The sequence below is a fragment of the Thermobia domestica genome, chromosome 9, assembly GCF_964235325.1.
Source record: "Thermobia domestica chromosome 9, izTheDome1.hap1.1, whole genome shotgun sequence".
NCBI lineage: Eukaryota > Metazoa > Arthropoda > Insecta > Zygentoma > Lepismatidae > Thermobia > Thermobia domestica.
In genome coordinates this window covers 98,532,977-98,559,279 of record NC_137462.1, presented here as the reverse complement: position 1 = coordinate 98,559,279, position 26,303 = coordinate 98,532,977, and the positions used below count along the sequence as shown (strand labels likewise).

At 34.9% G+C, this 26,303-nt stretch overlaps 1 protein-coding gene across 1 annotated transcript in view; it reads left to right on the top strand.

Annotated features, from left to right (window-relative positions):
- Nucleotides 1-13,339: 13,339 nt before the first annotated feature.
- LOC145694875 (multicopper oxidase 3-like) overlaps nt 13,340-26,303 on the top strand; it is a 109,267-nt gene continuing 96,303 nt past the window's right edge. Inside the window, exon 1 of the mRNA XM_081771582.1 lies at nt 13,340-13,798. Within this exon, the coding sequence (XP_081627708.1) occupies nt 13,681-13,798 (118 nt within the window). The 5' untranslated portion in view covers nt 13,340-13,680. The remainder of the gene's footprint in view (nt 13,799-26,303) is intronic.

The window sequence follows — 26,303 nt, the reverse complement described above, 5'->3', positions numbered from 1 at the left end:
CAGGAGAATTATTTACACGCAAACTGAGAAAGAATGCTGTTCCAAGTATATTATTGAAAGGTTTAAAATCCGAGCCATTGAACAAGCACCGATCTATGTCCAGTTACCAACGTACAAATATCGTACAAGACGCAATTGACGGTTGTAGTCAAGACGAGGCATTAGAGGGTAATAGAGACGATGTCACTCATGATTCTGAAGATACCGCTTTAGAAATACGCTATACAATGTGAATTAGGGAGTAAAATACACCGGCTTGTAGAAGGAATCAGTGACGATGACTGTTCCTCAAGACATTGATTCATCGTTTAATTTCTCTGTATCATGTGACAATGATGAAACGGGTGATGAGAGTAGTTCCGAGGACAGCTATGAGAATAAAATAAATTTAATCGGTGAAGTGTTTTTCGTATTCTGGCAAACTTTACAGATGTTATTTCATTTTTGCCTCATATGTTGCGCTCCTGTACATACCTTGAAGCACAAAATTATAGGGTCAGCGTTAGAAATTGCAACAAAACGTGAAAATGAACATACTTATGTTTGGGAATCGGAAGAACGCTTAAAGAAAAGGTACTTAGGTGTTGCAGCAATCTCGTCCGCCATCTATTTACATATTGGTTTCGATTTTTTTTTTGAAACGCTAAACTCATGCTTTATAGGATACGTTTTATAATATTATAAAAACGTTTATACAGCCCACCATCAGATATCATTTTCAACATGTAGATGATATTTGTAAGCCTTTGCAATCAGTTCTAGAAAAGGAAACCGCACTTAGAACGTGCCACCGCACCTGTCACAAACGAAATGCTTGGCACTGTGTAGTGTGTAAGCCTGCTCTCGCTCCTTGCCCACCTATGACGTCATCACAAAATCTTCCTTCCTCTGTTACTCGCTAACGACTGAACGTATCGCGATCAAACAAACACCATTCCTTTTAGAATTTTCAACTCTACAAATGGAAATAAATTGTAAAAAATGTATTTCTAAGTCAAACTGCTCCTTTAATATGCGGGTTAGAAGCGGAGGTAAGGGACTTTCGCACGTAGTAAGTGAACAATTAAATGCCTGTAACTTTTCCCCAAATGGGTGTATCCCAAAACTAGGTTCACCATTGTCTTTCTGATTAAATTCTAGCCCGAAATTATGTATCATATTACCCTATTCCTATTTTTAAAAAAACTTCACCTTAATTCAAAATGGCGGATTTCAAGATGGCTTCCGTCAAGGTCATACCTACCATACAACTTCCCACTAGGCCTTATATGTATCTACATGGTTGTTCTTTCATTAACGCTCCGTTTACAAAGGTTAGTAAGGGACTTCTGCAGTAATCTCTAATAACCCCATCACAACTCTTAAAAATTATAAAAAATGGAAAACATGCATCATGGTAAAAATTTCTGTCATCACAAATAATACATATATGTCGTCTATCAGCTAGAAAAATTTCATTGAAATCGGAGCCGGAAAATTGGGTGATGTCCCTTTAAGTTTTCCATTTACTTCAGCATACTGTACAAATGTTTCTCTTTCTCACAACTATGGCAGTTGGATTTGATTCCCTTGTACTCTGATCGCCCTAATCATTGAATAGTTTTTAGGTATGCTTGCTAGTATTTTGTTTCGGGGTGTGCACTTTACTTTGGAGGTGCTTCATTCCCCTCCCCTCTTAATGGTGGATCTCATTAAAACACTGATTAAATCATAAAAATTCAAATTCCTTTGAAGTCCTTGAATCACAGTTTAATGGTCCACTCGAAACTTTCGTTCTATAAACTGTTTGGTTGTCCACACTAACACACTATGCCTTCTCCTGAACCATCGCCATCTTGTAATCAACTGATTACTTGTTGTTTGTGAGACACTGGCAGCACAATATTGCCAGTTCCAAAATTCTAAATTATTATGCCGATTTTGCAAGTTATTTCATAGTGGCGCGACTCACTTTTTTGAAATCTACAATTTGTTCCAAATGCGACGGCGGTTTAAAACTATCCTGTAGACCAGAGCTGTCCAACTTGGGTGTAACCTGGTAGCATCAAGACTGCCACGAGAATTCTTGTTATAAATTCATACGAAGAACTTGATGAAATACTACTAAATTTTCTTCTTTTCCTTTAGCCTGAACTATGTGATTGAGATGTTGATTTCTACAACAAGTAACGTTCAATTATAGCACTAAATGTCCCTGTTCTTAATGATGGAACGTACAACGTCCTTCCGGCAGGATGTAAAATCCTAAAAGTCCTACTATGTTTGTCTATAAATTAGAGTACTTTGTGTACTTCAGCACGTCAGAAAGTTCTTAGTAGCAGCGCAGAAAAAAAACATGTTGGTCCAACTGACAGGACGGCGACTCTGTACAAAAGTGCTTAAGGGGGCAGACTACTAAATATGTTTCAAAAGTTAACAATTTTTCTTTTGCCCGTTTTCCGTAAGTTAAAATTCGATAATGAAAGGTAACTTACCACAATAACAGATCATGTTATTCTACACCTCAAAATACGAATCAGAAGAATAATCAGTGTTGCCAATCATAGAAATGACAGTGGGGCCAAAATTTGAATTACCCAAAAAAATTTGGTTGTCAGAGACTAGAAAAATAAACTCACTGGTAATTGATGACTTATCATGATATCTGTGTTTCTTGTTAACTACTTTTTAAATATTATTTGTATTTATTTTGTAATAACTTATTTATTTTGTAAAAGCTTACGTAAGTTATTACAAAATAAATACAATTATTATTTAAAAACTACTTAACAAGGAACACAGATATGGTGATAATCATCAATTACCATTGAGTTTATTTTTCTAGTCTCTGTCTTAACCAAGATTTTTGGGTAATTCAAATTTTGGCCACACTGTCATTTCGATGAATGGCAACACTGATTATTCTTCCGATTCATATTTTGAGGTGTAGAATAACATTATCTGTTATTGTGGTAAGTTACCTTTCATTATCTATTTTCACTTACGAAAAACAGGCAAAAGAAAAATTGTTAGCTTATGAAAAATATTTAGTAGTCTGCCCCCTTCAGAAACAGCATTCCTGAAGGACGTAGGTTTGTACGTTCTATCATTGACGTGGAAAGAATAAGAAAGTGAGACTGTATAATGAGAAATATCTACCAAAATAAGGGAAAGATAGGAAAGTACTTCTGTAGAATCTAGAAACAGACTTATTTATTGTAATTTCAAAAAAGACTATCCAACATATTTGGCTTTTATTGTAATTTAGCTGATCGCTAGGTTACCAATAATGAGCAGTAGAATTTGCAAAAAGAGATTAATTAAAATATAGTTCTATATTTACTTAGAATGACTCGAAGCTCTTCAACACCATAACAAAAGCTAATAGAAGAGATTTATTTGCGGTTGTTTGAAAGTTATAATCTACTTATTATATTTTTATGTAATAAATTTGTAACCGTTTCTTTAGAGCTTTAATCGTCGTAACGAATAAATATGACATCATTGCACTGGTATGCACTTGCATACATTATGAGTTACACTTTTTTTATATAATACAGGGTGTCCAATATACAATGCAATCCGGAGTTTGGGATAGTAGAACTTTTGAACCTGAAGCGATACATAAATAATGGTTATGCCAAACTAAAGCTTTGTTCATGTATACATTTTTAAAGTAGGAAGCAACAATTGAAGTACACTAGGAACCACACAGTGTTGCCAGATGTAGCCGAAAGTGTAAAACTATTATTATTATTATTATTATTATTATTATTATTATTATTATTATTATTATTATTATTATTATTATTATTATTATTATTTTCCAAAACATGTAAATTGTCTCACAACTCATACGTAATGGAGATTCTATCGTTAATTTTCAGTTTGTTTAGTTGGAGTAGCTTGGAAACTATGGAGCAGAAAAAAGATTTTTTTTATTTCCATCGATAACTAATCGGGTGAGACCTCTGTAAGGAGGAACTAGGAAAATCGTAGTTTTCATAAATTAACACTCTGAATTGGCAACATTACTGATGTTTCAGTGCATCAAAAGGTGTGTTAAGGATCTGTCTATGTTATGCAATTCCTGAAAACAATGAAAAAGAAACTTTGAAATTACCATGATAAAACTTTTACTTACATGCACCCGGCAACACTGCTATTCATTTCTATGGGGCTACTTAAAGCAACACAAGATCTGGAAACGAGTTTTGCAGTACCATTGAGAATATTAACACTTCTACCCTTCGTAAAGTTGCTACCAACATGGTGAAACGTGTGAAGCAGTGTTTGAATCAAAACAGGGGACACTTCCAGCATCTGCTGTAGAGCTGATAACTCATTGCGTGGTAGTAGCAGTGTTACCGGGTGCATATAAGTAAAAGTTTTATCATGAGAATTTCAAAGCTTGTTTTTAATTGTTTTCAGGAATTGCATAATGTAGACAGATCCTTAACACATTTTTGATGCACTGAAACATCAGCAATGTTGCCAATTCAGAGTGTTAATTTATGAAAACTACGATTTTCCTAGTTCCCCCTTACAGAGGCCTCACCCGATTAATTATCGGTGGAAATGAAAAATCCTTTTTTCTGCTTCATAGTTTCCAAACTACTCCAACTAAACAAACTGAAAATTAATGACAAAACATCCATACGCATGAGTTATGAATCAATTTACATGTTTTGCAAAAAAAAATATTTACACTTTCGGCTACATCTAGCAACACTGTGTGGTTCCTAGTGTACTTCAATCGTTGCTTCCTACTTTAAAAATATATGCATGAACAAAGCTTCATTTTGGTATAACCATTATTTGTGTATCGCTTCAGGTTCAAAAGTTCTACTTACAATTTATTTGCACTTCAACAACTGCAAAAAGTATGCGTTCTAAAATTATCGTATATTCAGCTATTACCGCACGGACATTGTCGTATATAGCATTAAGGCCTAACTTATCATATATCATGATAAATTATCATATTGTTTGGCAAGCCTGCTCAGAACAAATCTGCAAATATTTGCAACGAATATTTTGCATTTTCAAGTATATATATATAAACACCCTTTAACAGTACTTACAGATTTTTTCTATATTGTAAACAACATCGAAGTAGGTTAAAACACTTGATCAGGCATGCACGTGTTTAAAAAAGATAACCAATAACATCAAAGAAACTATAAATCTAAAATTTGATCAATGTGTGTGTCTGTTGAAATGAATTTCTCTCCGATATACCTGGAACCTATCATTCGGTTCCAACTGAGTTGACAAAATGAGAAAAACAATAAAATAGATAAAAAAAAAAAAAATTACACAACAAAACTGCAACAGATTGGAAAATTACGATGCGGTTCATATTGCCTACTAATTCATCGAAGTTTAATGCTAATGAAAGGAGAGAAAAAAGTGAGAGCTGATATTATTGCACGGAACAACATATCCTATTAGATATTTTATATACTTCCTTCTTCAAAGTTAATGGCAATTAATGGCTACTTCAGAAGAAACTTCGTCGGAAATTCTTACGTTCTACTTTATAATTATAAATTCGGTCAACATTGTTTGGATAATATTTCTTTATTTACTATTTGAACTTGAGATGTTACGATATGGCATGTAAAATGTGAAACGCTATTGTATTATTAAATAGATTCTAATTAGTAAGGTGAGCTTTTACAACAAATCTATACTTGAAGAACTGGACTTCCCGGATTTCATATCACGTCCTGTTTCTCGCGTTCGCTGCGGGTATTTGCGAAACACTCATTGACAAGTGAATCTCTTGGCAAATAATATCTTGTACGGAAGAGTTAAAGTAAAAATCCAAGTAGCCAACTTCATATTATTTATGTTACCAAATTATAGATATTAAATATCAAATTTGCTATATACATATAACTGTGGCCTAATATTTTAAATACCAAGCACCAAAGCCAGATGTTTTACTAGACGGCCAGCAAGGCACATTGGCCTATGGAATAACACGTGAAATGTGGATGACATATATGCGAGTGACCCCAGTAATAAACGAAGTGTGAATATGCACATGGTGCTTAAAGTGATAATGATATCAAAGATGATTTCAAAAGATGTGTAGGGGTGGTGGAATCCCCCGTACTTATGAAATTTCTCCTTGGGGGGATTTCGCGATGGAACTCAAGCTAGGTTCCATCTTGAGTTTTATCACCAGGGCGTACCATATTTTTTGTTACTTGATACAAAACAAGTCCTCATAAATAAACCAAACATCTAAAGAAAAAATGAGTGATTGTTGGTTTTCAACTCTCAAAGTACAGAACAACGTTGTAAAAAAAATAAGAAAAACAAAAATTTTGATAATGACCATATTGATTGATTTGAAATGAATTGATCTCATAGAATAATGCAGCTTAAAAGTTAAAAAGAACATACCTAAAAACTTTTGGAACTGCTTCCAAAGGTCTCTCCCGTCCTTTGTTCTTGACATCAGGGCCGCTCACAGGGGAGATGTATGGCGCAAGCTGCGCCATTGAAAAAAAATTTGGGGGGGATTGTACTCTACTTTCGAACTAGCAATTTTACTGTCGGAATAGCGTTAAAACACGATTTTGAGAAGCTAATTTTCAAAAATTTTCCGGGGTGAACCCCAGTACCCCCTGCTTCGATACTCGATGAATGAAGTACCGCGCAAGTAGCCGTATGAAAGGAAAGGTTGGTTCGTTTTAAGAGAGAAGGGCCGCCCACAGGAGGGATGAATGGCGCAAGTTGTGCCATCGAGAAAAAAATTGGGGGGAATAAAAAATTGGGGAAGAATTTTACTCTAATGTCGAATAAGTAATTTTGCTGTCGTCAGAATAACATTGAAACACGATGCGATCTTTTTTTTTAAATCTCGAGAATGAATCCCCCTACCCCCTGCTTAGAAACTCTATGAATGAATTACCGCGCAAGTTGCTATATGAAAGGATGGCGCCAAGTTCTGCTGAACAACAGTTACAAACACTCAAGGAATCACTTTCAAATTTAGATTTGAAACTTGCCTATGTTGTCTGTTGAAAATTATAAAGTAGTTTGAGATAATTGTGAGCTAGTGGTAACCATACAGACAACAGCCAAGTTTCAAATCTAAATTTGAAGTGAGCCAGTGAGTGTTTGTAACTGTTGTCCACCAGAACTTGGCGCCTATTTTTGTGATTTCAATTCTTTTTAAGGCCACTCGTACTTGGCTCTTCTAGAGGAATGTTTTTTGTTGGATATCACTTCTTTTTGTAGGCTAATTTCGAGGATAACGTTTTCTTTTGGTATCAAACTCAATAACTTGTAACTTGTGTCTTATTTTTCATGTACAAGGGAATTATATCAATATTTTGTAAAGAAAAAATCATACTACTAATTGTAAAAAAAGAATACCTGTGCCACACACAGAGTGTAGAAGTTTTTATACCCTTCAATATCCTTATAGAACATATTTAGTATTGTACACTACCAAGACTACTAATAAAAGTAATGCCTTTTTTATAATTACTACTGCCCCTACTACTACTACAAGCATTCTATAATACTACTACAGGAAATAAAAACAACAACAAAAATAACAATTACTAGTACTATAAAAACTACTGCTACACTGGGCAATTGTTTTTAGAGGACTTGAGTTCTGAGGAGGGAAGAGATTATTAGTTTTGGGGGAGAGTGCGCCATCAGCTTTGGGGGGGATGGGCACCCCTGCTTGACATCATCTATCAAACACCTTGCTTTGATCTTCGTTTCTTCTGATTCATGTATATGTACATCAGACTTTGACATTATCTCTTTATCAACAACGAGAATTGTCGCTTTGCACTCTTGCCTGCATTTTCAATGTAACTTCTTTGTCACGCCTGTTAATGCGGTACAGAAAACCACTACAACAAAGCAATTTTCCACCGTTCCACTCAATGCTCCTTCAAACCTGCGTTTTTGAATTGAGGAAACAACTTGGGTAGAAATAACTTTGTAGTTTTTCTGCCTAAATGCAGAAATACTTGTAATATTACAAGTAGAGTAGATAAGTAAGTTCAGAATAGCATTAATGCTGGCTATTAAATTCAATTTTGAATGCTTGAATTCATGTCCAGAGTGGTCGATAAGAATCGAACCAAAGGTAGCAGAGGTGAAGTGAATGGAGTCAGTTCTCTCCCTCGTTCTTTCTACTTGAATAAATTGAGTACGAGTTTCTCTGAATGAAGAAATATAGAAGCTGTTTTGCTTTGACAGTACGTATCTAACACGGCTCTCTAGTAAATGGCGGAATAGGGTGAATGGGAGCTATAATTGCATTTCAAATCTGAATTTCTTTAAACTTTTTAAAATCTAAATTATTATTTTCTATATCAAATTTCTCATGAAGGAATTAGTTTTATAGGATTAATGGGCCGAGCTATGCATTGAGTCAAGGCATAACGTTAAAAGAGAATATGTGATAGTAGACAACGACGGGATTTGAATGTTGGTTAATCAAATTTTAAAATATGGTAACACACACAATTTACCTTAATCATAACCTTTAGAATTTTTTTAAAAAACAAAGTTGAGAAATTTAAGCATATAAATTAGAAACACTTTAGAGAGAAGCCAGACAGGAACCTATATTTTCCGATATTTACACAACTCAATAATTATTTAATTATTTTTTTCAAATGGTTTATTACGTTATTTATTTATTTAATTTAAATCGCTTACTTTAGTTTTATTTTAGCTGGAATTAGCAGGGGTTGTTAAAATGATCACTTTACAAAGTAAACAAATGGAGGATTGTGATTGGCGAAGGGGTAGGGCCTGTGGCCAATAAAATATCATATTGTCCGTTTGCTAGAATCATGTACAGATGCCGACAGAAGTATTCGAATAATATAATACTTTACATATACAACGTAGTATTTATTTAGTAGTGTTGAATTTGTAAACATATAAACGTTACAATTGTGTGTCTCCGAAACTATATTTAAAATATTATAATACATGTATTTAGCACACAATTTATACATACTGTATTTATTTTGAAGTCCCACTTAAAGGACGACTTAAGTTTTCGAACGTACCGAAACGAGTGGTGAGACACATGATTGGATGGATGCTTTATGTCCCCACCACACAGCCATTGTATTTACCCAATGTATACTGCACCTCGCAACAGCAGCTCGCAGTTGTGCTGTACTCGTAAGCGTTTACAAGCACTGTTGCCACACTTGGTACAATTGTACCAAATTCAGACCTTTTTGTCATTCATCGGCCCGTTGGTACCACGCTGGCATTTTCAGCCCCTTCTGTGGAAAAGTTGGTACAATTCTGCCCAATTCAGCACTATTTAACAAATATAAATACACATTTTTATAAATGTCAGTAAGACTTTTCCTACATCTCACGTTGCTCATACTGTGTGTTGGACTCTGAAAAAATGATGTTGAACATTTATTCTTTGAAGTTGCATCGCATAACGCCATGAACTTTGTGTGCGAAATTCGTAATTCGAACTATACCGAGAAACAAGTGATGCTAGATGGGCGCATCCTGATAATTTATTTATATTTTTATATTTTATTATAACGTACTGTTTACACGTGAACTCGGAGGTGATTGATTTGTTCCTCGTTTTATGGATTTTTTTTCGTATATAGCCTTAATACCGTTTAGGTTTATTTGTCACTTTGGAATAGAGGCGCGTTTCTTTTCCTTACAATACATACCGAAGATGATAACTGTTTTCCCTTTTAATTAGCGTCTTCTGTTATACTTCCTACGTATGAGAAAAGCTTCATATACTTCCATGGTTGTTCCGGATCCTCCTATTTGGATGTTTTTATTAAAGTATTTTTTTAAAAAGAGCACTTTCTTTATTTAGACTCTTGGAAGAGGGGATGAGTGTTCTAGAACTTTATTCTTTTAGGACCATTAGTGTAAAGAAATGAATTCAGCCCTTTTTGTTTCAATTTGGTACTATTTTTCAGCCCACTCCAGGGCTAGGACTGTGGCAACACTGTTCACAAGTAAAACGTGGCGTAAAGGTAAAGAGACAACGATGGAAGAGAGAAATGTAATTAATTTGTACAAACAACACAAATCCCTTTCCGAAATTGCCAGTGCAGTCAACAAAAGCAGAACCACTGTGTTATCCTTCATTCAGTGCTTCAAACAGACAAATAGTATTGTGAATAAGATGAGAAATGCTGCTCCTTCTAAACTTATTTCTAAAAACAGGAGGCAAATAATAAAAATGGTGATGCAGAATCCACGGGTGACGACATCGAGATTAGAGGAAGCTTTGAGCACTATTCTGGCAGTGTGGTGCACACAAGAACAGTTGAATGGGTTTTACAAAGTGCTGGTTACAATGCCCGTATTCCTAGAAGGAAACCATATGTCAATCGTGTGAATGAGGAAAAGCGTCTAGAACTTGCTAACCAATATATGGGGAAACCAACAGAATTCTCGGATCATATTCTCTGGTCGGATGAGAGCAAATTCTGCTTATAGAAGGATGATGGACGTATTACACTGTGGAAGACGTACACCAAAGGCGATGGACGTATTACTGTGTAAATTGTACCAAATGCAGAGTGGAAACCTGAGAACATAGTAGCTATAGTGAAACGTGGAGGCGGCAGTGTGGGGCTTCACGGCTTGGCTATGGGTATGGGGCTATGGCTTCATTAGGCGTTGGGGAACTGGTGTTCATAGATGGGATCATGGTCAAGTTTGAATACAAGAGGATTCTTGAAAAGAATCTTAAGAAGAGTGCAGAAAGAGTGGGATTGGAGAATGATTATTACTCTCAGGGAGACAATGATCCTAAGCATTTTGCGGAAATTGTGAGGCTTTGGACCGTGTACAACACTCTCCACACTTTGAAGACACCGCCCCAATCGCCAAATTTAAATCCTATAGAGAACATCAATAAAGAAATCGATGATCGTGTTAGGAAACATTACATCAGACCTAAGGACCATCTGAAAGAACTTCAAACAGAGATTAGAAATTTGGACTCTGCAGTCTCCAAAGAACATGTACAGTCAATGTCCGAAAGACTATCGGAGGTAATTCATAGAAAGTGAATAATAACTAAATAGTAGCTGTTCTCTGTTTGAATACTTATTCCAGATGTTAACAAACTATTTTCGTTCTTTTTAGTAGTGCAAATAAATATCAGTTGCTTTTCATCAGTTTATATGTTTGGTAGAAGACAACTTTATTTTGTACCAGTTATATTTATGTCTACTTTCTTTGCATACCTATAGCAATGATAGAACTAGTAAACATGTTTATATTCGAATACTTATGTCGACCTTTGTATTTGGCTAGAATCACAGTCAATCACGTCAGAGCTGTTGCTGGCATTGAGAAATAAACTTGTTCATAAATCTTTGTAAAATAAAATATGTCAGACAATAAATACCCCTCGTCGAGTGAGTGTAGGCAAAACGGGAATAGGCCAAACGGGAATACCTATTTGGCCTACATCTAAGATGAGATTGAGATAATGATATATATTGCTAGAAGATCCGTAGGCAAAACAGGAATAGGCCAAACGGGAATGAACCAGCAGCTATCGGTGTATTCCGAACAGCAGATCTGAGGCACTTCATCAAACTGCTGTGAAAAATAAATGAATAGGCTGATGAAAGGAGATATATTAAAACAGTGCTTACCCAACCTTCTCGTCTTGACCCAATCTACACGTACAGGACTTGGACGAAACAGTTTAACAATCAGAGAAAGATTTCAATTCTTAAATACCTTTTTTAAAATTATATTTTTAAACATACATTTGCTCTCTTTACCTTCCAAAAGAAAGAGACCAAGGATCATTTCTTTGATCGACTTTATTATTCAAAGGAATCTGTAAATGTGTACTATAATCAACCAATAATAATAATAATAATAATAATAATAATAATAATAATAATAATAATAATAATAATAATAATAATAATAATAATAATAATAATAATAATAATAATAATTTAAAGTTTTGATAATTTGTAAAATGCATAATGGCTTTCATCTAAATAAAATAAAAATTAACAGATCATGAAATTTCAAACGTTCCTTAATCAATGAATCGCCTCTTTCTGTTCTATTACCCTGTTCGGAAACGAGAACGCCCCCTGGGAGGTGTTAATACTCACATTATTAAACATAGAAAGGTTTGTTCCTCCAAATTATATAATATCGGAACACTAGCGCCACTATAAGTAGTATTTTGCATAAACTTTACCAGTATCAATCGTATTTTTAAATTCTGGGAGATATTTTACCGTGTCTGGGAGACCGATACACCGAATTCAATTCCTGAATTATCTCGGGCGGCGCGGTGGCTCAGTGGTAGAGCGTTCACTTCCGGTGCTTGGGGTCCCTGGTTCGATCCCAGTTCGATCCCGTGTGGACTTTGTGTTGGACAAACACCGTGCTCGTGGGTTTTCTCGGAGTTCTCCCGTTTCCTCCCACTTTCTTCGTTCCACCATTTCACTCATCATCACCGTCTCCTTTAGTCTAACCGTCATAACCGTGGGACGTAAAACTTAAAGATTTCATTTCATTTTTTTCTGAATTATCTCATTTGAATGTTGCTTAATTCTAAGTACGCACAGTGGTGCACACAAGCAGCTTTTAGGGCGCAGGTTGCGCCCATGAAATTTTTTGTTTTGGTGGAGAGGGACAATTTTTCATTGAAAACAGCATAATCGAACTTTAATTCTAGCGTAATGATGCTTTTAAGAACGCAAACTGTGGGTGTGAAGGAGAGCTTAGTATGGATAACATTTTATAATAATTAATTGTCTTAGCAAAGAATACATTCTCTTTTGATGGAACTGATATAAACTCTTTCTGCCTTAAAAGAAAGGACAGAAGAGTTATTCCGTACCTAGTGAAACAAGCTCCTATGTGTTTAACTCATACAAATCAATGTAGAAACTCATTCAGTTGATATTGAGTTTAACGTGCCTTTCAGCAGCGAGGCTATATGAGACGGGACCTACTGATTAACGTGGAATCCGAACCACATGAGCTTCCGCCTGGAATCGAACCCAGGTCTTCCACGCCAAAGTGTAGGAACTCATTATCTTTTATTGCGGGGACGGTCTCCTTTGTTACTTTCTTCTTGTATGTGTGTGGGAGGAGGGAAAATAGTAAAATTGGAGGGTTGCACCCAAGCACTTGAGGGTAGCGATGGGCACTATTGAGTACGCCTTAATACATTACTTACGTAAGTAGGCAACAAATTTTGTCAGTAAGCAACACTGTAACTAAACAGTTCTTTTTTCTTCTGTTTGCCACTTACCATTAAAGAAAATACCACTTTTACAATCATTGATTCAAACAAGCCAACCAACATGTTAAGCACAATGACAGCAACGATAATGCGAAACAAAGCGTGGGTGCGAGATGTCCGGAACAAAACGATTGAATAGGTCTCTTTTTATCATAATTACACGATTCGGTAGCTGTATCCTTATCATTCCAGTGACCCTTTCAATCGTCCATCTACCGAGAAGTCATCGAAATGGTCGCTAATTGTTATTCTTTTGAAGAAAAACAAGAGAAACTTGTATAATTCATTTTGATATACGCAACCGATTGTTACAGTTAGGTGAGCAGGAAGAAAACGAGGAAAAAAACTCAAAACATTTTAAACTGTAGATTAGTGTGTGTTATGTAGTTGAAGCGTGCAGTGCCGATATGAAAGTCCGAGTTTCTCTTCTTGCGGCATATGCATCGCTCTTCTGTTCATTATTTCATATTCGGGAGACATCGCAAATCATCCATAGAAGGAGGGCATATGGCGGACAGAATTATAGTAAGTAAACAGTTTTCTTTGTGTATACGTACAGTGTTATTCAAAAAAACATGGTCACCCACAAATCATTGAAAAGTCTTCTACACTTATACTTATCCACAGTTGGCACTGATGGATCTAGCCCGGAGCTGGGGGGCGGGCTAGACACCCCAGTTTTTTGAGTGACAAAAATAATTTAAGCTATTATTTATATATAAGGCAACCCAAAAGCATAAAAAGCATAATGGCATTTTACACATATGGTTGGTACTTTGAACATGGTTGTGGTTGTCTAAGGGTTCAGAAGAAACGAATTTTAAAAGCATAATTTTAGAAAATAAAGCATAATTTAAAATATATAGCACAATTCTTGGAAAATTCTGTTGGAACAATTCTTTGAAAATTCTGTTTAACTGCAAGTTTAACATACTGTATTAATATTTTTAAGGCCAATATTTACAATGCAAAATCTGAAAACATAACAATGCAACAACGAAAAACTTATTTTATTTCTGTAAACTTTTCGGTGTAACCCTTTGAAGTGGAGAAAAGAAAAAAGGAAAAGAAGAAAACTTTTCGCCAACAATGAATAAACAATAGTTTTCTTCTAATTATAACTATGCAGTTATGTACAGTATGATGATTCGAAATGTATAAAAAATGCACAAGAACTCCACGCTATATTGTTATGTGTACCTCTTGAACTTGAGCACTTTCTGTACTTTTTGGTGGCATCTTTTATTTTTTCTTTCTGTATATATACACCTCTAAGGCGCACACAAGTGAGAAAAAAACTGACTCGAATAAAGCATCTCTTTACAGTGCATTGAGTAGAAAGTTCATTAAATATGCAAGAAACTGATTGTATAAAATGTTAATAAATAGATCAAGATATTTAGAATGTTTAATGTATAGTAAATATTATACATTATACACGATTAATGTAAAACGATTGAAATTAACAATAAAGCATAAATAAGCAAAAATAAAGCATAATGTGGGTTGCTCTATTTATATATTTTTGAGAGTTTATAGTAAATTCATGATATAGCTACCTATCATAGTCTGGGTCCTGGCTGCCCCGCCCCCAGTTTTTACGTTCTAGATCCGCCACTGACAGTTGAAATTAAATCCAAGAAATATAGATATTCTTTGTCCAATTGCGATCCTTATTCAGATTATTTAGAATTAGAATTTTCTACGTTCAGTTGCCAGACCATGATCTTCTAAAAGCACGGTGGGTGGCCAATACTTTTTGAACAAGATTGATATTAATAAATAGTATAATGATGCATGCAGAAATCAGTTATCCATATTAGCAGAGCACGGTGGTTCAGAGGTAGAGAGCTTATCTTCGGTGTTAAATGGCCCTGGTTTTTTCCCCAGGTTCCGTGAGTTTGTGGTAAACAACATTGTATTTGTGGGATTTTTAAGGGACTTTCCCGTTTCTTTCCACATTGTTATTCCATTAATTATTTCATAAATAATTAGCATTCAGTTCCATTAATTATTATCAGAGTCATGTGGTATACAGATTAATCATGAGACGTAAAAGTAAAAATTTGATTTCATTTCATTCCATATTAGTAATTTTCAAACTTTCGAAAAGCACTTTTAAGAAATAAAATTTACTACAAACAATAACTGGATAGTGTAACATTTACTGCAGTTCATTACAATTATGTTCTCAGAACACAGTTTGAGTTATTGTTTGTTGAATTTGAGTTATTGTTTGTTGAGTTTGAGTTATTGTTTGTTGAGTTCGGGTTATTGTTTGTTTAGTTTGGGTTATTATTTGTTGAAATTTATCGTTCCTTTTCAGTACCAAAGCTTTATGAGTACGTTGGTACCTACAGTTTAAGCAGAAGCAGAGGGTGGGGAGGGCAGTTGCCCCCTGAGTTTGAAAAGCACATGCTTTTCAATAAATTGAATACTAATATATTAATTTTTTAAAAAACGTGAAACTCATATGACGGTGAACAATCTTGTCCCTCCTGGCAAAATCTGCTAATACTGAGTTTATTGTACAATCCGAATCGCATAAATGCATTCCAATTTCAAAGGACTCCCACCGGAAAGTGAAACCGGGACCCGTAACACAGTTTGGAAAACCTAAATCTATATCGACTTCTGTAGAAGTGGAGAAAAGCTGTATTTAATTAGTTCTATAATAGCGTTGGTGCTAGTTCTATAATAGTTTATTTCTCAGTATGTTGTCTTAAGCCTCATAGCCTACTCTTATGAAGACGCTTGCCTTCGTATATCCTTATACACTAGTATATTCTTACTTTATATAGGGGAGGGAGACCAGGATATTGCCGAACACAGGATAATACCGAACATAATCCCAGTTTTCGTCAAAACATGTTTTTTGAAAATATGACATAGGAGGACTTAGTAACTTATAGCTCACACCTCGGTGACAGTCGTTGGCGATAATTAGATATTTTGTTGTTTTCGCCTGTTGCCTTATAACTTTAAGCTTACACTCTGGTAAACTTAATTTACTTCTATTGTACCTGGAATGTTACAGATCAGACTACACACATAATTTTAACCAAGGTATTTAACCAAGACGTATAGTCTGCACTAACGCCGATTCAATCAGAGGTTACAGTTTCAAAATTTTTCACCGAAGTCTGCAGCACATAGAATATCATTACTGAATTTATATGAATTAACAAATAAAGACTTTCAAGTTTACAAGATAACATAGAACTCTCTGAATAAAGAGCATCATACTAATTAAACTAGATTTTAAACTTAAGAATGGGTTGAGTTTCCGCTATCCAATTTCTTGTTAAAGGTCAAGATTGAATTTTACACTTGAAAGTGAAATTAAATCTTAAGTTTTACGACCCACGATTATGCAGACTTGGCTAAAGGAGGCGGTGATGATGAGAAATGAATGAAACTGTGAAATGAAGAAAGTGGGAGGAAACGGGAAAAACCCGAGAAAACACACACACACACGTTTGTCCACCATAGGGCTCACTTAGCGCGAGCTGGGATCGAACCAAGGACCACAAGCACCAGGGATGAACGCTCTACCACTGAGCCACTGCGGTCCTCTTGAATCTTACACTATTCTACCTATATAATTATACATATTGCTTCCTATATTTTGTTTTTATATTCTTTACAAATGTATTTTTCTCCATCTCACATGTAATTATCTGAGCAAAGGGAATACACGTAACAAGCAATTATAAATATTTAGAGAATAGATTTCCTGAATCCTTAGTTATATAGTATCTCTTAACACTTGACACATTTGTAAAATTTTAGTTAACAAATTCTTGATCTTTTTCTCTATCAAAACATAATGTTCTCCAAGAGTGTTCGTAAGAAATACCAAATATGGCACCGTTCATGCGCTGAGGGGGCGCCATGTTACATTAGAATCATAATAATCATTTACATGTAATATATATGCAATTATAGGGTTACAATCACAACATTGTTTCTCTATCATATTGATTTGATGTATTAATCATATTAATCCAACCGTAGATTCCGCTAAATATCATACTTGAAAACCTCATGTTTTGATTTAAACTTAGAGCAGCAGCTGCTGGTGGGGGTGGATTGCCCCGGCGTTGATACTAAGAGGGCGCCGAACGAGCAAGCGTAAGGAAAAAGCGTTGGAAATGAGTAAACGACGCGTCGCCCCGAAAAAGTATTGGCACCTTATTAAGTCAATATTGTTGTCGGTTTGCAAAGAAGTACATTTAGTAAAAGTTTTCTTGCTCCCTCCGCTTGCAACCCAAACGTTTCAATAAGAGCCACAACAAATTTTCACTTATTACCTAAAGAAAATTATTATATATGATTTCTTAATGAAGATATGATATACAAGTTGCTAATGGTGTACGCAGGAGCGTTTTCAAAATCAGAAACGATCAAAGTCTGAAATACGTATTCGGCGTTTTGATGGTGACGAGTTTGGTTAGTTAATTCTGCTTTTCTATCTAATCGGATTAATAACGATGGTGAGAATGAAGGTATGAAAATGAGAGGAGTGAAGAGACACATGCAAGCTGTTGCTTGCGAGGCAATATTGAAAATGAAGGTAAACAAAGGAAATAATAACATTTTCAAACTTGAAGCACTGTGTAGAACAGAGGCTTAAGGAATCAGAACTTAACCCAACGAATTTCGTCTTTTTGTAAGACTGATCACTACCAGTGATTTGTTTTATTCCAATGACATGGAATATTTCCAATTTGAAGGAATTTATTAGATCATTTCTCCATTAACTACTTGCATCGCCAGAATATTTTTTGTGCATATCTATCTGCATACATACAAAACATATACATACATTATATATATTTGTATGTGTATGTGTGTTAGTGTATTTTAATACGTTAATTAATAATAAATAACCTTAAGTTCATAATTTTCATTAAGAAATTAGTAGGGCCTAATTACTGTAATTTCAAATATATGTAGTAGCCAAACTATATTTTGGATTTTAAATACAAACATTAAACATATATTTCATCTCCATCGATCAATATTGAGAAACTCGCAAGAAGACTCGTTCTGAATTTCCGTTACATTTCACAAATATTTTTTACAGTAAAAGAATCGATATTAAAACGCTATTTGTATGGTCACATACAGAATAAAATTACAAAGGTTTACAATTATTACTGGAAATTAATGCTGTTACCCATTTCAAACATTTTAAAAGCACAAATGATCGCTTTTAACAGTTGCAATGACCTGTCTAAACAGCTTGATAAAAATTCACCGTAGCACAACAAAGGCTGTTTCTCTTATATGAAAAAAACGAAAAACTTGATAAGGGGCGCCGAATTCTGTAGCTACGGCTCTGTTTAACCTATAACTAAGTATACTCGTAAGTTGACAGAGTGAATTTACAGTTTCCCTAGTTGGAATGGCTACAACATTCATTTATAAGGGAATGCAACAATTGCCTGAGAAATTACTCAAAAATATGTGTAGTACTGAGTTTTTATTTAGTTACCTTTTTTTTTTACAATTATGTTTACCTGGTTGTGGATGTGAGCGGTCGGGGTTCGATCCACGCGTCTTAGCAAACGTTTTGGTCTTAAGTACTCCTAAATTGTCTATATATCTTGTCTAGGGATGGCCAATTCCGGAATTTTTACTTTCCGGAATCCGGAAAGTAAAATCGGAAAATTCCGGAATTCGGAAAAAATCCGGATTTCGGAAAAATTCTGGATTTCGGAAAAATTCCGGAATTTGAAAAAAATCCGGAATTCAGAAAAATTCCGGAATTCGAAAAAATTCCGGAATTCAGAAAAAAATCGGATTTCGGAAAAATTCCGGAATTCGGAAAAAATCCGGATTTCGGAAAAATTCCGGAATTCGGAAAAATTATTTCTTTTTGTAATCCTAAGAATTTTGTTCAAATGCAAACGAACAAATTTCCTTTTTGTAATCCTAAGAATATATGATGCAAGTTAAGCTGAAACATCCTAAGTATACACTACTCAATCTTCCCATGGTTAATGAGATGTAGTTCAAAAGTATGATGTACTTCTAATATTTAATTTTTGTTTTACTGTGATATTGTCCAGAGGTAAGACATATATCACACTGAGATAAACAACTTGACATAATGAAGATGTTATCATACGTAGTTTTCCAGAAAATCGTGAGAAACGAATTTTTATGAAGTTAAAATATGCGTCGCTTGTTGCCAGTGTGATGCAATTGATAACTTTTATGCGGGAATATTATTATTATTATTATTATTATTATTATTATTATTATTATTATTATTATTATTATTATTATTATTATTAATCGTTTATTTACTGTAAAAGAAAAATATGAACCGTTAAGTAGTAGATTTTATATGTTGTTTTTTAATATCTTCTAACAGTAATAACAAATTGCTTTTAAATACGCAATGATTATCAAGGACAATGGCATATTATTGTAAGGACTACTCTGCATACTAGCAATAAACAATAAACAATAACAGATAAACAATTGTTGCAAAAAAAAAGTAACTAACTTGGGCACGTCAGGGGACATCCACATTGCGCATTATGTTCGCGAGCATATAGGGACGCATTGGGACTCTAGCAAAGAGCGTGGTGTTATTATTACTCAAAGGGCCGTACGATGGAGGCATTAACGTTAATGTTAATGGCACTAATGAGCACTTACTTGCTCTAACGGTTAACCTCATTTTTGAGATGATTCTTAGAAGTGGGCGTGTTGGCATGCAAATAGAAGACTTATATCTATTATTTAAAAAGCACACGTTAGCTGTGGAGTACTAACGATTTGCGTCACTATCGAACACTAACGTAGCACTAGCGACGTTTAAAGTCGAAATTGGGGTCTGACATAAGTGGCTTGTCAACTTCACGGACATTATATTTTCCTTGAATGAAAGAATTTTGCGCCCGAGAAATTTGCGCCCTACCACAAAAATAGGGGAAAATGCGCTCGCAATATATTTGCACTGGGATGTTTGCGCCCTACCCCAAAAATAGGGGAAAATGAGCCGGCTATATGTTTGCCCTGTGATGTTAGCGCCCTAAAATTCAACTTATTTTTCTATTGTGTAAAGTAACTTCCACTCTCACTTGAACTAGGCTTGCCTCTCATCGTCTCAGTGAGTTACTCCATCCGTTATAATATTCCGAACAAATGAAAAAAAAATACAATTTTAGTTCACTAAAGGGCAATCCATACAAATACAATTTTTTATTATACTACAAAATTTACAGTAAAAATATAAATGACTGATATATAATTATTTATTAATATAATCAAAGAGTATAATGTAATCTACAAAAGGCTGTTTGGCTCTACCCAGATATCTCTGTTCACAATCCTTGCGAGTTGTTTGGCTTTTCAGGACACAAAATATAGAAAAGAAAATGTAAAGTGAATGTAAAATCAGTTCAGTAATATTATAAAGAAAACTATGTACAGTGTGTTTACTTGCTGGAATTACACTTCAAACACACAATTGCGTTCAGTCGTTCTTTCAGAAAAAAATGTTCCGGTGGGCACACTTAGTATTAAGGAGGTGGGTCACTGCTGGTACTATTCTATTTATTATTATATTATAGACGTATTATTTTGGTCTCCTCCGAGGGGACACTCTGAGAGCTCTAGGGAGGCCAGTGTTCCCCCAAAATCATCTCTGGAAGAAGCAGTGATTGCGTTGATCCGTTGTGTTCTTTTGGCTTATATTGAAGATTATTCTCCCCTTATATAGTCACAATGAAAATAAATCACACATAGCATGGCTGTGGGGGAAGATTGTTTATGCTGTAATGTCAGCCACTCCGAGCAAATGCGTAAGCTCGAATAGGTTCTTTTATTTCGCAGGGCTCAAATTTCCCGGTAAAGGTACACCGCCGGCGCAATTTTCCCTGTTCTTGAGGTAGAGCGCAAATTTCCCAGGCGCAAAATTCTTGACACCGTTCGAATGACCTCGGAAGACTATATCTTTTTCAATACTTTTTTATATTCTTTTACTCGAGATTTTTTCATAGCTTCTTATTAAAATACTTACTAACATATCCTCATTTTATTGTCCTAACCAATCAATATGGTTATGTTGTCAGTAAAATATTTAGATTGATCAAGCTCCTGGTGTGTAACCACAGTATTTCATATCATCCCCCCATTAGAAATCTTGGCTAAACGAACCAATATACGTTGCCAATAAAATAGTTTAGAATGATTGAGCCCCTGGTAAATAACCACAGTATTTCGTGACAGACCCCCCCCTTCCTGTTACCATATTCTAGCTACGTGCCTGACTCAGCTAATTCTCTACATTCTTTACCAAGCACATATTTTCTAAAGCGGAAAATGCTCTCTCAATACCTAAGCTCATTATTTTCAGCAGATGCACAAATTGGGTAACATTCTATCTACATGAATGTTATATTTGTCGATTACTGGAATCCGCTTCTCGCTATCTATTACCATATTTACTATATAATGATTAACGTTAAAACCGGAAATGGTTTATTTGTACCGCTTCCGGTTTGAATATTACATTCATCAGGGAACTCGATTCTTAACTATTGACTCTGTACATCATGGCCAAAATTGATGGTAATCCATCAGATAGTTCTTGAGATTGTTTCTTTCACTGACGGACAGAATGAATATATGGCTATAGAGTTTTGATAAACTAAATTCATTAATGAGTGATGATGGAACAAATATAAGAAAGGGAACCAAGAGTACCACCAGGAAAATTTTCGAACACAAAATTAGCCATCGAAAACCCACATGTCCTGGGTTCGAATACCATAGATGAAAACTCTACCACTGAGTCATCAATCACCCGCTTATTAGTTTTATTAATTATTATATTAATACAAATTAATGAATGCCTGCTTATGTTAATTATTGAGCAATTACATTGTATACTTCGTAAAGTCAAAAATTATAAATTTGTATTTACTGTACATAGGTATGTTGATAATAAGCGAATGTTATTAGAATATTTGTTGAGATTTCTTTTCCTTCACTGCCTTTCGTCTGGTTAAAAAGTAGTTTGCAGTGCTTTGTAGCAGCTGCAGGTGGGAACGCGATAATGTTTGAGACATACCGGCGACTTTTTTGTTTGTGAAAATGAGACCTTCCTCATAAAGCAGTAAATAACTGCAGTAGCAATTGTCTACGTAAGTGATAAAGACATATATAACTACAAGAAACTAATACAGTATATATATTCATTATTGTGTTTTTCTTTTAACAGCTACTAGCTAGGGATGGCCAATTCCAGAGTTTTTACTTTCCGGAAGCCGGAAAGTAAAATCGGAAAAATTCCGATTTTTTTTCTAAATTCCGGATTTTTTCCGAATGTAGGAATTTTTCTGAATTCCGGAATTTTTCCGAAATCCGGATTTTTTCCGAATTCCGGATTTTTTTGAATTCCGGATTTTTTCCCGAAATCCAGAATTTTTCTGAATTCCGGAATTTTTCCGATTTCCGGATTTTTCCGAATTCCGGAAAGTAAATTTTCCGATTCCGGAAAATTTTGGCCATCCCTAGTCTTGTCTTTACACTGTTTCTGCCACGTTTATCTTTTTATAATTGTATATAAGAACTACTATTGTGTTTGGGTATACTTAGATTGAGACTGTTATTAACAATGAATTGTATAATGATGAACAGTAGTTCAGATTTGTCGCTGAGTAGTTCAGATTTGATCATTGTTAATGACAAACAATAAACAACAACAAAACTTAACAGAAACAACATTATGTTAACTACAATCTTTTTTCTTGTATCACATTGGATAGGATACATAAAATTTACTTTTATGTAATAGGAACTAAAAATATTTATAATATCCTTTTTATTTTTTGTGAAACGCTTAATTAATATACACACTTCTATTTTTACTTGTGGTTTTATTCTATTTCCTGTGCAGATCAGCTTTCCGCTAATTTATACAGGATTTTTCCTGATTGAAACATCAGATACACATATTGGGTATTTCACAGGAACAAGGATACTACAAGGAAGAGAGAGAGGAAAAGATGATCATAAAAGCTTTTCCTGTTCAATAGCTGTTCAATAGGACATGATAGAACAATAAAATTATTCACTTTCATTACCCATTCGTCTCATTTGGCGTGGGACGATTAAAAAACAAAGAAGTAAGCTATTTTAACAAGCAAACAGCATAATACAGTTTTTTTCTTGATTATAAAAAGGGTTCTGTTTTGAAGTCACATAGTTGCCACAAATCTTCCCTCGAAAAGCTTACGTTTTTTTTAGGTCTTTCTTTGTGCCAACAATACATACCAATCTACTATGGAGGAGACATATGTTATTGGAGTCTGGCTCTAGAATTGGCGACAAAAAAAATCACATTTCATAGCATTCAATCGGCTTTAGAAATGCAAATATCAACTTGTTATATACCGGCGAAAAAAATATTATTTCATATCCATGTAAAGCAATAAAATAAATTAAATAATTTCCATTTCCATTGCTGCCGAAAATGCTATTCTAAAATTATAAATTCGGATGCAAATTTAAAATTGCTATACAAAAAGCAAAATCTATAAGAACTAGTGCTGTCGAATTTTTGAGACATTTGCGGTTTTCGGTTTTTGAGGAAACCGGTTTTCTGAAAAGCAATGCGGTTTTCAAAACCGATATTTCGGTTTTATGAAATTTCACTTTTTTCAAATACCTGTTTTCGGTTTTTTCAAATTCGATTTCGACAACCCCCATATCTATCTATCTATCTATCTATCTATCTATCTATCTATCTATATATATATATATATATATATATATATATATATATATATATATATATACAGTAGAGCGTCGATTATCCGAAGTAATTGGGGGACATGGGTGTTCGGAAAACTGGTTTGCTCGGATAATCGAACTGTACATGTTTATTTGCCCAAAAGAAGTACTGTACAGTAAATTTATTCATAAAAAGAAGTGTGCTGATTGTTGAAACCGGGTGTTCTAAAAATGGCACCCACGAAACATAGAGCACTATTCTACAGGCCAAAATAAAGCAAAAATGTGTGATGGTTTGCCCTCCGAGGCCTCCTTCACCCGCCATGGTTAATCAAAATTTCACAATGTGGCAACGTCGTAGAATAATTTTATAGAATAAGTTCACCAATATCATCACTCTACAAATAAGCTATATCAAGCAGTTAAATCGATTGCTACACTAATAAGTGATGCTACTATCAATCTATATAGACTTTAGCTGCTATCTGGAAAAAAATCGATGCAACTATTTGATAGATTAGTAGATCTATATTTGCGGCGTTGCCACATAGTGCAATTCGTGTCTCCAGGAAAGGACCCTTTTTGCTTTATTATGGGGAGCAGGTCAAAACTCCCACACTCAGAAAATGTCAAAACACCCACACAAATGGTCATAACACCCACACAAATGGACAAATCTCCCAAATTCACGAATGGTCATAACTCACACAGCCAAAACTCCCACACTCAGAAAATGTCAAAACGCCCATACAATCGGTCATAACTCCCACACAAATTGACAAATCTCGCGAAGCGCGAACGGTCATAACTCCCACAGTCCCACACAGATAAGCAGTCATAACCCCCAATTGTCATAATTCCCACACAAATGGACAAAACTCCCACACGTAGCAACGGTCACAATCCCCACACAAATGGACAAAAAAAAAACAACCACACAATCGGACAAATCCCCTACACTTTGAAATGATCCTGGTTGCACGTCTTTTATGTTTCACACGCTGAAAATAAAAAGAAGTCCTAAAAACGCTTATGATCCAAAGTGGACAAGGTGATAGGTGGACAAATTCCTTAGACTTTGGATCAATAGCGCTTTTTGGACTTCTTTTTATTATTTTCATCGTGTGAAACTTACAAGACGTGCAACTAGGATCATTTCAAAATGTGGGAGATTTGTCCGATTGTATGGGAGATTTCTCCATTTGTGTGGCGGTTGTGACAATTTCTGCGTGTGGGAGTTTTGTCCATTTGTGTGGGAGTTTTGTCCATTTATGTGGGGATTGTGACCGTTGCTATGTGTGGGTGTTTTGCCCATTTGTGTGGGAGTTATGACCGATTCTGAGAGTGTTTTGACATTTCTTGAGTGTGGGGGGTTTTAGCTGTGGGAGTTATGACCGTTCGTACATTTGGGAGATTTGTCCGTTAGTGTGGGAGTTATGACCGATTGTGTGGGCGTTTTGACATTTCTTGAGTGTGAGAGTTTTGACCGTTTGTACATTTGGGAGATTCATCCATTTGTGTGGGAATTATGACCGATTTTGTGGGCGTTTTGACATTTCTTGAGTATAAGAGTTTTGGCTGTAGGAGTTTTGACCTAGACCCTTATTATGACTTGTCGAATAGCGCTCTGTGGTCTGTGGGAGTCATTTTTAGAACACCGGATATATATCACCGGAACACACAAAACCTTGAGCTAATTTCTTTTTTACTGATGCACTCATTTTTACTTTCATGGCTGGCAGTTTTCTATTTTGTTTTCCTTTGATTGTAATTACATCTATTGATATTCAATTAAATTTATTATTGTTGGATTTATCGGCTTTTTCTTTAATTAATAAATTTCTGTATTGTGAAAAAAATGTTCTTTATTGATTCCTTTAGCAAATCTTTATTATAGGAACACATTCCATTTATAATATAGGTAATTAACCATTTCATAATTTAATTTTTTCATGCCCCTTGAAAATTTGAGAAAGTCCTAAAACCCAAATTTGATTATCGCGAACTCGGGACTCACAGTCAGAGGTCTGCACAAGAAAATACTTTATATTCGTACTATAGTTCGTAAAGATCTGCTACTGTGCCAAGTTTGACGAAGATGGGATGATAGTATACGATATACACGTACTATTCTTTATTTTTGATCTCTTTATCAAAACTATTCAAACGAACTACGAGATAAAAAGAACTCAAACATTTTAATTTGAAATAATAATAATCATCATTATAGGTATTCTGTCATTATTGACAGGTCACTTCCATGCTCCACTGT